The sequence below is a fragment of the Manis pentadactyla genome, chromosome 8 (assembly GCF_030020395.1).
Source record: "Manis pentadactyla isolate mManPen7 chromosome 8, mManPen7.hap1, whole genome shotgun sequence".
Classification (NCBI taxonomy): Eukaryota; Metazoa; Chordata; class Mammalia; order Pholidota; family Manidae; genus Manis; species Manis pentadactyla.
Window position 1 is genome coordinate 62,118,351 of NC_080026.1, and position 17,138 is coordinate 62,135,488.

Below are 17,138 nucleotides of genomic sequence, written 5' to 3' on the forward strand. Positions count from 1 at the left end.
AAGGCCATCATCCATGTAACGCATGATGGGCCATGGACTACTTTTGTTTTTTTCAATGCCACATCATTCTGAAGAGACAACATTATTCTGAAGAACTAACATGGAGGTGGTTGATTGCTGGTGCTAGCACAGTGGTGGGAGGTGCTGGAACCAGCACAGCACAGGTGCCCAGGGATCCTACAAGACCCTCACCAAGAGGATTGTATAGTTCCCCTGTGTTGGGTTTGAGGAAGAAAAACCAAGTCTGGAAAATTCCAAATGGTAACACTAATTTCAAACCAATGGCTGCTACATTTGAATACATGTCTTTATTAGGAAAATTATAAGTGCATATACATCTTTCATTAATATGACTTCAATGTAGGAATTGTTGTTTCTCAAAAAGGAGTTGTTACTTGTTAAAAAAAAAAAGCACACTGCATACAGGAAGCTGCCTTCTCCTGGACCATTTTCACATTATGTGGGAGATGCAAATTAAACAATACAAAATACAGTATTTATCACATTTAACACTGAACCCCTCACTGCTCAGAGACTGAGAGTCCAGCGAGGCTGCAGAATAACAAGTTTCCTGTGGGGCTTTTCAACTTGGCATGTGAGTGGTCTGCTTAGGGCACTTGAAGAATTTCTCTAGGGAGCGTCATGGGGGTCCCCCTGGCACAGCTGAATGACTGCATGGAATATGGGGCTCCCTTGGAATGGGGCAAGGGAGATGTATAGGGGTATCAGGACCTCACAATTTCCAGCCAGCTGCAAAAGGGTGTGCCACCTGGGAAAGATGATGAATGCCCAGGGTGGGAGCCCATGGCGACAGCACCAGGCAGTGGTCAAAGAAGGTCAAGTTGGATCCAAGGAAAAGATGCAGAAGTTCTCTGGACTTCCCATTCAGGGATTGCAACCTTTTACTATTTGGCCCTCAGCCAAAAGTTTAATCTCTTTTCTCTAGAGGTCAGGCAGCCAAGCAGAGGGCACTCCTGAGCCTCCTCGCTGGGGTCTCGGCACCTGGCTGGAATGGGACAAAGAACAGCGCAGACAACACATGGCACAGATTCGGGTTCTAAAACTTAGAACGTCTGTAAGCTTGGCGGGGTCCTGGTGCCAAGGGCTGGCAGTGAGTGGAGTACCTCCCTGGAGGTCACAGGAGCCCAAGGGAAAGTCAGGTCGGTGCAGCGCTGGGCCTGGAGGGACAGCCAGGCAGGAGATCCTGAACCAACTGATGCACTTGACTGGTATTTTGAAAGCAAGAGGGGGTCAAGAGAGCCTTTTTCTTTGCAAATAGACTATTTAAATGCATATTTGCTGTGGCTCCTTAGTCTCCATTTAGGAGCAGATTACAAACAGAGGAATTGTTACACAAATAATTTTCCCTGTAGTTTCTACTCTTATGTGTTTTACCCTCAACAAAGGAAAATGGAAATGATTCCTCACTTAACCACATAATCAAGATTTAGGGCCACATTTACATTCTTGGAGCAAGAGATTTAATGGTTCTGGTCCACAGATTCCAGAGGAAGTTACCTCCAAATCATCCATGAGATTTTTAAATATCTTGGATTACTTGAAAAATGACCAGACCTCTGAAAATTCAATCATTTCACATATAATTCAGGAGCCCTGTAGAGACAGGTTAATTTCAAAACAGGGTTTTAAAACCAGTTCTATATCCTTTATAGCTAATAAAGACCCCCATACTCAATTTTTTCAATAGAACATAGCTGGTTTGAGGATGTGAATTTTTGTTTGATTGATGGGCTGGCCTTCTACCTACCATGTAGATCCTGTTTAAAGGAGTATTTATGGAAATGCCTAACACATGTTACTGATACTCCAAAGATTATTAAACCTAAAAGCATCTACAATTCAAGATTATTTGACTCTAATACACTTCTTGCATATTATTTACAGTGTCCTGTCAATTAATAATTCCCTTATTTTACCCTTCTTTTTCCCCACTTTCTTAATTTAAAAAATTTTACTGGAGTATTTAACCAAAGGGTTTAAGTATTAGTGAGGCCAAATGAAAAGCCACAAAACAAGTAAAAAACCCTCAGAGCCTGAGCCTTCCTACGTTTTCAAAAAGTGAAAATTTTAAACTGCTTAATGCAACTCCAAAAACTGCTCTCAGGAAAGGGTAACAATCTAAATGTTGGGCTTTTTAACTTACTTTCCCAGGTATCCCAGCATTTGCTAAGAGGAAGGAATGCTCTGCTGGCTGTCCTGGGAGCACAGAAAGAGCAGCAGCCAAGAAGGCCCAGGGCCAGTTGCAAGGTAAGGTGAAGGGATTGCCAAATGCTGGAAAAGATGAGGGTGGATTTGAATGGTGAAGACATCTTCAGGTCTAGGATTATTTTATGGATTGGGTTTTCAAAACCAAAGAAAAAATTGAGAATTCTTTTCATCACGTTATTCCACAAAGAATGCTGGGCTTGGCACAATGAAGAACAGCTCTCTATAGTTCTGATATATTAACCACTATGGAAGCGCTAAGGGTTGGCACCCTCAGAGGTCAGGACTGCAGCTAACCGAATTCCCTTGGGCTCTGTTGATCCACCATGGGTTTGTGATCAGTAGGGAAACCAGCCATCCACCCCAAAGGTAACCGCCATCATCGGAAACCTGGTCACAGGCCCTGCGGGGCATCTCCTCACTTTCAGCCTTTGCACATGAGGAACTGACAGTGTGCACCAGGGACACTGGCTTTGAACAGAAACACAAGATTGGACAATAGACAATATTCCAAACAAGACACAACGTGCACAGTGTTTTCAGGACTGGGTAACACGAGACATTTTGATCTGCTCCTTGGTGCCCAGTTTAAATGAAAGCTTTGGTCTTGAGAGAGTCCTTTTCCAGGGTCATGGAGACAATCTTGGAGACAATGATGATGGATGAGAGAGAGAATGATGAGAAGAACGTGATGGGATGTAGAGGAGAGCTCGGGATGGAGGGCACATCTCACCCTACCCTGGCCTCACACTGCCTGCCTCAGCTCAGGGATGGCCTGTGATCCCACCAAAGAGGCAGATCCGGGCTCCACTCTGAGGGAAGGGAGGCACCTGCCTGGCCCTCTAGAACCTAACCCCCTCCAACCCTCACACAGGGCAGCCTTTGCTAGCGCTTACCCATGCTGCTTGGTCCTGACACCTCCTGGATGGTCCCAGGATATGATGATGTGGCTGAGGTCCCTCCATCTAGGGTCCAGCCTCCGCAGCTCAGAGATACAAAACTCAGGAACCTCTGCTGTGACCAGGGGCTCCATGGAAAGATATTGAAGTAAAGCTAGTAAAATAATGGCTTTAGACTACGTTCCTATCTGTCACCAGTGACATTGGATAATCAAACTAAATGAAAAATTAACACCATGTATTTTGCTACATAATCAAATGGTGAACGTAAGGCAAACTGTGCAAAACAAAGCCCTTGGGAATGCATTCAGCCCTGCCTGGGCTCAGGCGAGCGGCTGCAGGCCCTTCCTAACACTGGTTTCAGACCTGGGCTCCTACTGAAAGGGTTCCTCAGGCGTCTGACCCAACCTGCGCCTCTCACATCTTGAACCTCCTGTTAACAAGAACAGAGGGAGACACCATTAAGGTGGGTCCCCAGGCACGGTCCCCAGGCCGCACCTGAGCCCACTTGGAGGCCAGGGCCCCCACTCCTGACTCCCAATCACCCTCCAGCAGGGGTAGGGGCAGGGAGGGAGAGGGCCAGGTGAAGAGGGAGGGGAGGAAGAGGGGCAGGTTGAGGGGGAAGGGAGGGAGAGAGCCAGGTGAAGTGCAAGGGTGGATGGCAAGCACGTAGGGTGAAGACAGGTGGGTGCAGCACGCAGCGGGCACAGCAGGCCGAGGAGCTCAGGGCAGCCACTTGGCAAGACAGGCGCAATGCCCTGCCCAGCTTGGCCCTTGGGGCTGCCTGCCCAGCACCAGCAGCCACTTCCACCTTCCAGCCACACTGGCCAGGGCTGGGCAGCCGGCACCACACACCACTCACCTGGCCCAACCCAATGCTGCCCAGATTCAACCCCCTTGAAGGACAGGAGGTCTGGCTGGGCTGTGTGCTCTCCCGTGGCAACCCCGTCTCCAGTGGGGTCACTGGGGTCACAAGATCAGCAGTGGAGCTTGCCAGCCTTTCCTAGTAGCCATGCTCACTTCATCCCCAGGAGGAGCAGGAGGTGCGGCCCCCCAGCACTGAAGCAGTTGGTCACATTAGGGCAGCAACAGCTTGTCCCACTGTCGCTAGAGGGCAAACATCCCGTGGCTCCCAGATGGACTCGCCATCCCTCTCTGGGCTGGGTGAAGAATGACCAAGAGCATGGGGCACAGGTCTGACCTTCTCACAGGGGCTTCTGGGTGATCAGAACAATCCCGCCAAGGCCCCAAAGGCCAGAACCGCTGCTGGCTTCCAGGGAAAGGAGAACAGCCCCAGGCAGCCCAGCACACTTCCAGATACCATCCAGGTGGGAGCAGGCCTGCTGATCCCAGTGCCAGCAAAGGGCTGCAGGCTGGGACAGTCAGCCAGATTAAAGGGAGGGCAGCGGCAATAACATCTGTCTGCAGCACCCTAGTGGGACACTTCTCAGTGGGCAGGAGGGCTGCAGTTCTCTGTCTGCAATCACACAGGAGTGCTCGAAGCATGAGGGGACACAGTGAGTCTGACAGCGAGGGACCTTGGGTTTTCTATCCTGGTAGTTCATCTGCTCTGTCTCCAACCACCTCAGCTTTCTGGATCCATGTACTGAAATTATGACCGGGGTCTAGGGTGCAGGGTGAGTGACGGCGGGTGGGAACGCCAGTCCAGATGGCTGAGGCACCCTTTTTCAAAGCACTACTGACATCAAGGCCTTGCTCTTCCATGTGATCCCCCTCCTTCAGGTCCAAGCTAGAGTTACTTAGTAAGACATTTTAGGCTTGAATCTGGGAGGGGAGAGGAAAGTCCTAGAATTTAAATCATGTTCACTGTAAGCAGATTTTTCCCGTGAGTGAGGATGGAGGCAGCTGTGTCCTGGAACCTAACAGCACAGGGTCATGGAGACTCTCCCAGCAGGAGTGAGGAGTCCCTGGAGCTGCAGGCCCTCCACACTGTTCCTCATCACTGGGAACCCGTTTAAGAATCTGCAACGTGAAATACCTGGCCCGGAGGCTCCCTGAGAAGGATTTTCCACAGTTGCTCCTGGGAATGCAGAACTCCCACCCGCCCTGCCCACAGGCTTGGCAGAAGCCCACCCATGCTGGGAGGTAGAGCTGTTCTCTCAGCCCAGGCCCAGGGAGGCAGTGCTGGAAGTGGCCCACTCCAGGCGGCAGAAGGTGGAGGGCCAGCAACAGGTGGTTGGGAAAAGGGGTCAGTTATCACCTAGTGGCGTGGCCTCAGCCAGCTCTGCCCCTACAAGCCTGTGGTGGGCAGAACCTGCGGAGGAAAACAAGAGGGAAGAAGGCAGAGGCATAGGCCTCATGGAGCTGTGTGAGCTCCGGAACCATCCTGGGCCTCCCGAGAGAGAGGGCGGAGTGTCCGTGGAAGGCTCAGCATCCCCAGTGATGCCAGAGACCCCAGGCCGCTCGAGATGGAGTCCCGGCTGTCCTAGAGTCCTGAGCGGGCTCCACGTCTCAGACCCCAACACCAGTCTCTGCACAACTACTTTCTCCATACCTTAGTGGATCAGGAAGGGCCTTAAAAAGCACATAAATGCAGGAGCCAGTGGGGCCATAGGGGTGGCAAAGCACTGCTTCCCCTCGGAAGGCTGAGCACCTGCCCAGTGGAGGAGGGGTAGAGAAAATTTACGGGGCGCCAGAGAGACAAGAGCAGAGGGCACTGCGGTCCAACTCGAGGTGGCAGATAACTAGTTTTTCCTTTTCTGGGCAGCCTTTCTCTTCTTCTGTCGCTTCTTTTTTCCTATCTTGTCTTTTTTCCCCACTTTTTCTTCTCTGCGCCCCCTTAGATAAAATTAGTAGAACCATTAATCATGTTGAAATACACAAGAATCTGTGTCAGTCTGCATAACATTTAACACTGGACCATTTGTTGTCTTCAGTCCCCTGCCTGGAGGCCCCTGGGCAAAACACTGTCCATCAGTACTTCATTAACATTAATCAGACATTTTCTCCCATTCAAAAAATAAGCTTAGAGGGGTTTCCACAATATCTGTGAACTGGTTAGAGCAACTGCCAATTTACCAAGCTGAGGCTGGCCCCAACTATTGCCCAAGGCTTCCAAACGGGAAAGAAATGCACCTTTAAGAGGTGAAATTCACATCACACCCCAGGCGCCAGGCTGGACTTGGTCAATTATCTTACTCAACCTGGCCTCCTTGGGCTTCCTTCCTTCTCAGTGCAGAGCTGAACTCTTCACTTGAACTACAAAAACCCTGCATTTCAAATAGAATAATGCTTTTTGGAGTTTGGAGGCCCAGTATTTACACAGCCAGCCAGGAGAAAGAAGGTGGCTTGATTCCACCTTCTCCTTTCTGGATGCCTGTAGGCACCCCCTGGGAATGACTGGAATTGTTCTGGTGAGCAAGGAAGAGAGATGATTAGCAGAATTTTATAGAGCAACTGGCTCATGACTGTCACATTAAAATGATTCAAGCTGAATGGTACTTAATGATTTATGTGGAAGAACCACCTGTTTTTGTGAAAGCTTGATATTAACCATGGCCTGGGATTATGGGATTTTTACATGGTAAAATGTGAAAGCTGGATATTACAAGGGTTGAGTCTTTGGAGATTACATGGGGATGTTAGGAGGACTGGGGAGAGGAGGGAGAGAAGGGGAATTAGTGAGTCATATTAATCTTCAGAAAACTTGCACTGCTGTTTCCACTGGGTTTCATAATTTTAAAAGAAGAGGCAAAAATTTGAGTTACAGATCTAATTTGCTTCTGAGCAAGGCCCATGTGCTGGCCTCACACGTGAACAAGGCAAGAGGTGTCTAAGGCAGCTGCCAGCAGACCAGCCTTTCTTCATCAACTCCAGAAATGTGTGTGAGCCCCAGGTCTGAACTAATGGGTTTTATTTCAGGTAAATAAATTCCCACATACAGTAGGAGGTTTATGCCATGAAATAATTAGCATTTTATTGCTAGTGCATATGTCACATTTGATACAATCTTAATACAAGTGAAAAAATACACTGTGGCTAACATTAAAAAGCTGCAATCACATTTATAGTTCATTATTTCTTTACAAATTGCCAGTAGTTGAAGATAATAGAGAAACATAATCTACTGACATTCATATGGCTCCACTTCAAATATATGAATTGCTCAACTATAAATATATTCTGAAATACATTTGTTTTCTAAAGAAACATTTAAAAAATGTGCACAAAAAATATATATATATAAAAAATGCCTTGCAAAAAGTTACAAATACCACCAGGCCCATCTGTGGATCACATTTATGCATAGAAATTTCACCTTGCCAACATTTCTGATTGGAACCTAAAACACTGTTGTGGTTCGGGAGGAGGGGTTAGTGGCAAGAGGCTCATTTATTCATTTATTTTTTCACTTCTGATTTTAGAAACTTCAGAATTTGTAGAACCTCCATGAGGCAATCTCAGAATCCAAATTCCTCAAAGCACGCTCTCAGATTGAAAACGGCATCTGATTCTGCAAAGACTTGCCTTTCTTGGGATGTAAGTGTGAGAGTCATGATCTCACACTCCCCAGGGGAGGGCCAGCCCCATTCTGGACGAGGCCAGGGAAGATTCTCACAGAGGGCCTGGGCAGGAGGGGAGGCCAAAGGGAGGAGGGGGCTGCAGGGTAGGAGCCCCAGTGAACCCCCTCCTCCTGCTGAGCAAGTACAGAAATGAGAAGCAGGCAAGAGATGAAAGCATGCTGTGGGAGGCAGGGAGAGGCCTGGGAATGACCGGGAAAGGGTCTCTGAGCACAGTTCCCAGTGACAGCGGCTTCTACACGGAGCCTGCAGATTCGCTGAGCTTGAAAGATCAGGTAAGGCTGGTGGCTGCTGCCTAGCAGTACTCAGTACTAGGAGCACCTGGCTGTCATTCAGGAGGGATGCCCTGGCAGGAGCCACCCGCAGTCCTCCTCCAAGCCTTGGCATCCAGAGAAAGGACGTTTTTCTGAGTTCCATCACCTAACTGTGCTCAGAATCCACAGGGCAGAAAGGAGAAGCTCCAAAACAAACCATGTACAGATCTTGAAGTAATCATCGATTGAGAAAAGGGTAATGAAATGATGCTGATTGTGATGATTATGAGGGAACTGACTGGTGGGAAATACAATTTCTTAGAAAACCCCAGTTATAGGACAGCCAGTGTGCAAGGGTACAGGGCACGAGCGAATACAAGCTGCAATACACGATAAATGCAATCGTCTACATGCTGGGCAAACCTCCAGCCCGTTCCCAGGTCACTGTGCTACCCATAGGCACACCCGGTCCTATTATTCAGGCTATCCTTCCCCCACCTCTGCCCTCACATCCCTCACATGGTTTTAAATTTCTCAAGTGGATCTAGAGGGAAGTCCTTTCTGGCTGTGGTGCTTACTTGTTTAAAGCTTTCTCCAGGTATTCCTGAATCCACTTCAATTTCGGGTCAATGCACACTTGTCTATTGTTGTTCTTCAGCCTTGCCCTGCCAAAACAGAAGAGGCAACAGTGTGCAGCTGCACAGAAGGTGGCACTGTGGTCACCTGAGCGTTGTTCAGTCATCTGACACCCATGTCAGGACCCCTACTGGTGCGCGGTGCCCCACCTGACAGGCTCCAGTTCTGGAGGAATTCAAGGGAGGTTGGGGAAACCCAGCGCTAGGAGTGTGGCAAGCTCCACTGCAGAAAGATGGGAAAGTGAAACATCTTTATGGGGTGGCCAGGGAGAATTCACATAGGGAACATTTCAGTTGGCTTTGGGAGGATGAGTAGGAGTCCGGCAAGTGAAGGGAAGGGAGGGGGGAAACAGGAGTTTCCATCCAATGTCCAGAGGGTGCAGAGGAAGAGCGCGGGCAGGATGCTCAGGAAGCAGGTGGCCAGATGAGAAGCGCAAAGGAGGGGGATTTTATCTGCAAGGTAATGGGGACTTGTGAGGGTTTTAAACAGGAGAGTGACAACAGCAGAGTTTTGGCTCGATCATCTTGCTAGTACATGGAAGACAGGCTTCAGAGTAAGCCTTGGAGGTAGCAGACCTGCGAGAGGCACTGCCTGCCTTAGTCTGGGGAGAGAAGGGAGCAAGCAGGACGAGAGAGACGGGGCACAAGGTCGGGGCAGGGTAGGTAGTTTGGCAGAAAATGGTTTCCAGAGAGATTTTACAAGTTCAATGGCTGCTCCTCGGTCTCATTTGATATTTTAAACAGCTGGCTAAATTCACTCTCTGATGAACTACCTTTCAAAGGAGAGAATTTTATTGTAAACAAACGATGTGAAGAAACATTCATTTTCGAGCAGCCTAAAACATATTGCAAATGAAAACATATTCAAGGCAGCAAAGACTGGGGAAAAAAAAAGAGAAAATCAACCTTAAAAAACGCTGGTGTTGGGTGGAAAAGCCTTCAGGAAATTCAGCTTTCTTTCTAACTGCTGTGTTCCTGTCCCATTTTCAGCACTGGGACTTTGCAGGGGATGAGCTCTCCCCAGGAAACCCCAAGCCTCACCCCCAGGCGTCTAGATACACGACTACACTTGTTGTGTGGCTTTTTTCCTGAGCTTCGCCCAGCCTCCTGCGCCCCAGGTGACAGATCTTTGAGTGTCATGTATGTGTGATTTGGGTTTATCTTGTTTCCCACTTGAAGGAAATCAAATGTTAACAGTTGCCATCAACTCCCCCAACAAAATAACAAAATCTCAGGTATTGTATTTGAAAATATGCAGGTAAGTAAGCTGAAAATATTGGGTTTCACCAAATGGTTAAAGATGACTTAACACGGAATTTGGGTCTTGTGAGGTTTTGCTATGTGAAGAATGACTAATTTAGAGCACCGAAGCCCCCAACCTGGTAGAACCATTACTGGTAAAGGGCTGGCTCACTTGCTGGGCCTTTAGCAGAAACTTGGGTGAAGGACACGCTTCTCCAGGCTGGAGGCAGCCAACTGCCATTTGCTGCACTGCAGGGAGGAAACTTGGGAAGAAGAGAGGAGGACCACTATGAGCACAGCGGGGCACCGAGGGTCAGGGGAGTGACTTTTGAAGCTCCTGCCTGGTGGCACACTCAGAGGCCTCGAGGTAGTAACATGTGCCTCTGATTAAGTCAAGCTCAGGGCTGGACACAGCATGTCATTCCTCCAGCACTCCCAAGTCTGCCAGTTAGGTGTTCCTATGCCCATCAGGAGTAGATTTCCTGGAGAGTGATGTTCCGACTTACACGATCTGAAGGGCACAGTTCGGGGTGTTGAGGATTTTGAGATGCTTGATGTTGCCTCTGGCAATGTGGCTCTCGAAGAATCGGCAAGGACATCTGTAGCTCAGGCTGACTGGTTTCCCTAAAAGAGGTAACGAGAACAAGAGCTTGTTGGCCTGCCAGGCCTTGAGGATACACGTGGCTGGGTCTGCAGCCCAGGGGCCGAGGGCTCAGAAGGCAGAATGATGGCAGGATCAAGAGGGATGGGTAAGTCATGGGGACCCCTGTGCCAAGAACTCTTGGGCAGCTTAGGGGGCTCTGGGTATGCTCAGACTTAGCTTCCACAGGGCCAGAGGGCAAAGAGCCTTGGACAGCTAGACCTAGGAGGGCAGAGACCTAAATAAGAAGCCCACCTGCCCAGGTGTGTCAAGATAAAGTCTGTTAATCACAGGAGAGAAATGTTTCAGTCTAAGGCACTGAGGTCCTGGTTATTCTTTGCAAAATAAACTCCCCCAGGGCCAACTGAAAAAGACCTTGTTAGTCAGGGGAGGGGAAAGAAGGAGGCTCCTTGGCTCTCTCTGCTCCCCCATCTGGCATGGGCCTCATCCCAGAAGCTCCGCAGCTCCCCTGGGAGCAGCTCCCCTGGGAATGCCGCCCCCTCTCCATCCCCTCCTATAGTCTTCTTTCCCACTCCAACTCCAATCCAGGCCACACCAAAAGAATCCCAGCTAGCTTCCTACCTGGGAGACCCAGAGGGCAGATAGAGGGCCGCCTTCTCCCCAGCACTTCCCTGAGGTCCTGGAGATTATCAGGCTGGAGTCAAATGTGGCTTTCATTGTCTAGGCAGAGACTTTGCAGCCTCCAGGGTTGTAGTACATCTTTGCCAATTTACCAATTTTCAAAATGTCGTAATTGACACTCATTACTGTAAATTGGCCAGGTCTTCTGCAGAACTCACCACTCACCTTTTACACCTAGAATTGCAAGCCTGGGGGCTGGGATTTGTGTACTTTTTTCTTTTCTGCAGATTTTATCCAAGCCCCACTTAATACCCCAAATTATTTGAATCTGTGAGACTTTCATCAGGGTTTAAATGTATGTCTGAGAATATTTAGTCCAGAGGTATAAAAAAAAGTTTGCCTGTTTACAGAGCTCCCAGAGGCCTCCTGGTGGTGGTGAAGTTCTGCACTTTGGAACAAGAGACTTGTGTTAGCCACAAGAAAGCTTGTGAGTGAGGGACTTCTTAACTTTTTCTTTCCAAAGGCGGCATTCAGTTGATAAGACATGGCCTGGGGACAGCAGCCTATTTAGCCACCACGTCCAGGGAAAAGCAGATAACTTGGCCTCCCAGGACCAACTGGACTTGGAAAATTAGGAAGGAGAAAGCCAGGCTTCAGGGAGCCCAGTAACTCCAGGGACGGGAGTAGCCTTCACTCAACCCAACTCCAGAAAGTCTGCAGGGGCCAGGCTCTTAGCAACTGCACTGGGTCCCTGCAGGGGAAGTCCGAACTGCCCTGTAGCCAGATCACTTGAGAAAGCGACCCCAGGGCTGGGAGGCCTGGGTAATGGAGGCGCCAGTCTCCCACCAGTGTCCTGCCCCAGGTTTCCATGGAATTCTCATGGGTCCTCCAGAGCTGAGCAGGGACTGGAGAACTGGGGCCCATGGTGAGGCAGGACGGGTCCCAGTCCCAGAGCAGCAGTGAGCTGAAAGGCACACAGTGTGAGCACTGGGGCAGAAGGGGGCTGCTGCTCTGCTGTCTCAGAGAAGCTGTTCTGGCTCCACTGACCAAGCAGTGGAGATCAGGCCAGAAATCAAAGCTGATTCTGAGCTCAAAACACAAGCTTTCTCTTTCTCCCCTCTTCCTCCCCTCCCCCCTGGGATTATCCATTTCCTTCAAGGGCAATTCTTATTCCTGCTCCCAAGACCCAGTTGTGGGCCTGTCAAGTGGGGAATTTCAACAGGTTTTTTAAAGTGACAGGATACCAAGTGCTTTTACAAAGAGAACTTGGTGCCATGTCCACCTGGAGTCCTTTCTCCAGCTTTTTATGAACATTACTACCTTTTCCAACTGTTTAGGATATGACAAGGTGTTTGGGCAAGCTGCCGAGTTGGCCCAGATGTTACCTGGTGTTGGGACCTGGTTAATGTGGCCATGTTCTGGAGCAGTTCCCTGAGAACCTTCTAATGCAGAGACAGGAGCCTGGGCCAACCTTTCCCACTAGGGCTGGGAATGGGGCCCACACTGGGGTTAACCCCTGGAAGCCCAGGGCACCCAAGGGCCCAGCTGCTTGGCTGAGGTCAGCAAGTGCAAGGAGGGCCTGAGTTGGAGCTAAGGTGTCTCTGAAATGCAGTGTGGGACTCTGTGAGCCATAAGCACTTTCTGACCCACACATGCAAGGAAAACCAAACCAGCCTGGAGCCCAGGACCCTGACCTGGCCACCTGGCTGCCAGGAAGGCAACTCAGAGTGGCCACCAAGCAGCCTCCCCAGGGTCAGAAGGAGTCTCTCAATGAGGGTCCCACTCCCTCTGTGCCGCCAGCTCAGGACTCAGTAACCTGGATCCCCAAATTCCAGTCCTTTCTGTAGCTCCCTGGAGGATGGGGCATCCAGGGACAGCACCATTTCCCCCAGAGAGGCGCATTATGACACATCCATTCTACCAGACCACTTGATTTGTTAATGCCCCACCAGAGTCCTGGAGATGCTCAGTTTGTTAATGTCCCACTCCTGGAGAAAAGTATCCTGGAGATACAGCCTAGGATACCTTTTTGGCTAGGAGGAAAGTTCTGAATTGTCTTTGATCTGGTCCCTCAGCAGCTCTGACCAGCAACTGCTACACTTTTAAAGAACACTTCCCTGGGTGCTCAGGGTGAACCTGTTAGTCCAGGACCCGGCCAGGCCACATGCATGCTCACCTCGCCCACACTGGCTTCAGGGCCACTAGCCCAGAATGCCACAGTGGGGCACTGGCTGGAACCCAGCCTCGCACTTCAGGAGCCTGGTTCCTGCACAGCACAAGGCTTACCGTGCTAAGAGCACTCAGTGTCCTCCAACCCTGTGCAGTTCGCTGGAAACTTCACAGTCAAGCACGGCAGCGGGGCCTAACATGACTTTGTTTGTGTGTCCAGAGAAGACAGTTTATTTTGGTTTGCAGCACCAGCGTCCTGTGGCAAGGACAGCGAGGTCTCTCTTAAGCTTCAAAAGAGAAAGCTCTCAAGTGAAAGGGGGACACCACCTTTCCCAGTGGCCTATGTCTGGGTGACCCAACTTCGCTTCGCTGCAGTGCTCCCTCTGAGGTGAGAGTGCTCACTTGGCTGGTGACAAAGGCGCCTGCTTGCAGGGGTGTTTTCGGGGCTGCGGAGGCGCTTGCGCGATCTGCACGGCCCCTGGAGCTCTCTCTGGTGACCGGGGTCGCCCGCCGCTGGGGGCTGCGGAGCGGTGCAGAGCACGGCCGGGCGGGCAGCCCAAACCCTCCAGCTGCTAGGGTCGACGCGCGCGGAGACTGGCTGGGTGGGTGCAGCGAGGGCCGGACTCCCCGGAGAGGACGCCGCTCAGCGGCCCGCATCGCACCGCCGCGACCAGAGCGTAGCGAAGCGAAAAGCGTTTTGCAAAGACCTTTCCCGCACGAACCGCCAGTTGCACCTCCAGCACCAAGCGCAGAGGAGCTTCGGAGCCCGTGCACCCCGGAAACCTCCGGGCGCGGGAAGGCTCCGCTCCACACCCGCGCCTTCAGCGCCTAGCCAGCTTTCCTGGCCGACCTCGCTTCCCAGTTTGCTCGAGGTCTGGCGGCCGCGCGGTCCCCGGAAACCCCAGCCCCTGCGGAGCGCGGAGCCACATAAGGCTGGTGCTACGCCGGCTTGAGCAGCGCGCCCGCCCAGGGAGCTTCATCGACCTACCCAAGGCAGTGCAGTGCGAACCGGGTTCCCTCCAGGCGCGGAGCGCGAGAAGAGGCGTCTGCCCCTCGCTGCAGCCGAGCGTACTCACCGTCGCTGAGACAGAGCGCAGCCAGCACGAGCGCCAGCACGGCGATGACCTTGGCATCCATGGCACCGGCGGCGGGCGGACGCGCAGCGGAGACAGCGGCGGCAAGGGCAAGCGCAGCGCCGGGAGGCGAGCGAGGGGCACTTTAGAGGCGAGGGCGGCAGGCGGGGCCCGGCGAGGGGCTGGCCTGGAGCCGCATCCCGCGCGGCTGGGGCTCCGACAAGCGTCCCTCCCACAGACCCCTCCTCCGGCTCCGGCCCCTCCTTCCCTCCGCCTCCCGCGCCTGGGTGACCGGGGCTGCTGCGCTCTGATCCGCTCAGGTTGCGCGGGGCCTGCTCTGCAAGCTTGACCTCTGGCGACGGACCAGCCGCGCAAGAAGGCTGGGCTGCGGGGCTGGGCACGGTTCCCATTCTGCAGACAGACAGACTGAGTTCCATAGGTGGGCGATGGATGAGAACCAACGGAAAACCAGTCGGTGCCGGGGCTGAGGCCCTGCTGGGCCGGCGCTGCCCGTTTCTGGAGTGTGGGACTCTAGGCGACCGCTGGCCCAGGTTCACTAAGAGCGCCTCAGAAGCTCAGCCCAAGGAACGAGGCCGGTGTTTGCAGGCAGAACGACTCCTATTCCAAGCCAAAGCCATCGCTTATTAGCCAAACCTCAGTTCCCTTACCTGTCAATTGAGGCTCTAAAATGAACTTCCAAATTATAAAGTAAATAAATCAGGGGAAGAAAGTACCGCATAGGGAATATAGTCAACAGTATCTTAATGAATTAGTGTGGTGACATCCGGTCAACACCCTTTGTGGTGAGCTTACTAATGAATCACTGTGCTGTACACCTGAACCTAACAGAAACTAATATAACATTGTATGCCAACTATTCTTCAGTAACATAAAAAAAAAACAAAAATTAAATGCTACCCTCCAGGAAGGAAACAAAAGCAGTTCGCCCCTGAGGCTCTTAGTATACGTGAATTTACTTAACCCTTTGTACCTATGTTCTCTCAACTGTGAAACGGGCTAAGCATATTCCCTGTGAGTGGAGCTGGGGGAATCCTCCGCGAGTCTCCTCGCCACCACCGCGAAGCGCTCTGCATCGTGTGACACATAGAACTCAGTAAACGAAGCTAGAAATAATTGTTCAAACCTCAGTATTTCTGCCTCTCTACAGTGCAGGCCCTGCGGGACCCAAAGTGGTGAAAGGAGACCCCCTACTCTCCAGCCCAGGCCTGTGCTCCTAGCGTCAGCTTTTCTGGTTCTGGGAACTACACCCACCGAGTCGTCGCGTGGCAGTGTTAGCCCGCCGGTCGGCGCGCCCTGGACACGCTGAGAGGCCCGCCACGCCGGGAGGTTTCGCAGGGAGGGTGGGTTTCGGGCATATGGAGCAGGGAGGGAGGGTGCGCGCCGCGCTGGCAGGAAGGGGCATCCTTTTGTATTTCGCCAGTGACCCCAGGACGCTCTGGCCACTGCGCCTACCCCTGCCGGTATGGCTAGATGGTGGGGTGGACTCCATCCCCGCGCGGTGGGGACCAGTTTCTATCCTTGGGGGTTCCAGGGTCCCGGCAGTGGGGGGAGTGTTCAGGGCCCACCGGCCTGGGAGCGGCAGATCCCGCGGGGGGCTGTGGGGAGCGGTCAGCAGGAGGCTGCGAAGGCTCTGGGACTGCGGCCCGGGGATGGCTGTCCTCCGTGTCTTTTTCCCCAAAAGTATTTTCGCGCCCAATTAGATGAGCTGGGATTCTGCGCTCAGTCATTTGTTCGTTGGTTCACTCCGGCCCTAGCCCGCGTCTGGGCAGGGCAGGGGCACAGAGAAGGGAAGCCCACCGGCGCGCTCCCTGCGCTAAGGTTAGGCAGGCTTTCTTCGGCATCCCCGCCTCCCCGGTTTCCGCAGAGCGCGAGCGGCAGCCGCCCAGCCCTGAGCCCTGCCGGGCGGCCGGCGGAGAGCGACGGCTGAGCTCGGGCGCCCTCTGGAGGCAGAGGCTCTCCCCGCTCCCGCCTCTTCCCCTCCCACCCGGGTCCCGGCTGAGGCTCCCCCTTCCCTTCCCCCTCCTCCCCGCCCCTCCTCTTCAACCGTCTCTCGCCACATCCCAACGGCACTTACGTGGGTCTTTGATTCCTTGTGTGGGTTCAGATCCCGGTCTGGACCTGGGCTTGGCCAGGACTTAAAGCCAGAGCCTTCTGTTTATTGCTCTTTTTGCCACAAATCGGGGTTTTGCCCGGCTATCCGAGGGAGGTGCTTGGAGGAGACGCATAGTCGCGGCTGAGGGGAGCAGGGCCTCCGGTCTGGCAGAGCCCTGGGACCCCAGGACACACAGGAGTGTGGGACCATCAGAGCCCACGTACTCCTTTCATTGATTAAAATACCTACTGAGCAGCTACTATGCTCCAGATACCTGTTGTTTGAAGTACTTTAGTAAAGGAAACAAAACAAAGCAAAAAAACACACTCAAACCCCCTATCCTCGTGAAGTTTACATGCTGGGGAGGAGGGGAAAGGGGGGAGGAAATGGCGCTAAACATGGGTAATTAAGCACATAATCTGTAGAGGTAGTTAGGTGCTAGGGGAAATTGGAGTGGAGGGGAGGGAGTTAGGATGTAAAACTTTAGATAGAGTCTCCATAATTTTTCATTGGCAAGTATTTAAATTTAAAAGGCTATACAGGCCAACACTCTGGGGCCAGGGGCCATCAGACTCTGCCTTTTTAACCTGGGCTTTTTGCTCAGCCACAGAAGCGCCTCCCAAAGTCAGGGCAGCAGAGCCCACCACGCTTTCCCCTCTATCTTTAGCTTATGCCACTATCTCTGCTTAAAAGGCTCCACTTTCTTTCTTTTCCAGGGAACTCCATTCCCCATCAAGACCCAAAACAATTCCCAGTTCCCTATG

General features: G+C 52.0%; 1 protein-coding gene across 3 annotated transcripts in view; it reads right to left on the reverse strand.

Moving 5' to 3' along the window:
* Positions 1 to 14,509, reverse strand: part of LOC118918425 (stromal cell-derived factor 1) — a 51,006-nt gene extending 36,497 nt beyond the window's left edge. Inside the window, exons 1-4 of one of the 3 annotated variants that reach the window (XM_036897232.2) lie at positions 14,265 to 14,494; positions 10,304 to 10,421; positions 8,499 to 8,585; positions 290 to 3,558 (exon numbers count right to left, since the gene is read on the reverse strand). In XM_036897232.2, coding sequence (XP_036753127.2) covers positions 3,543 to 3,558; positions 8,499 to 8,585; positions 10,304 to 10,421; positions 14,265 to 14,325 — 282 coding nt within the window. In that variant the 5' untranslated portion in view covers positions 14,326 to 14,494 and the 3' untranslated portion in view covers positions 290 to 3,542. Of the gene's footprint in view, positions 1 to 289; positions 3,559 to 5,758; positions 5,925 to 8,498; positions 8,586 to 10,303; positions 10,422 to 14,264 lie in introns of those variants that run through there. The other 2 variants (XM_057505804.1, XM_057505805.1) reach the window with 2 other exon arrangements.
* Positions 14,510 to 17,138: the final 2,629 nt, after the last annotated feature.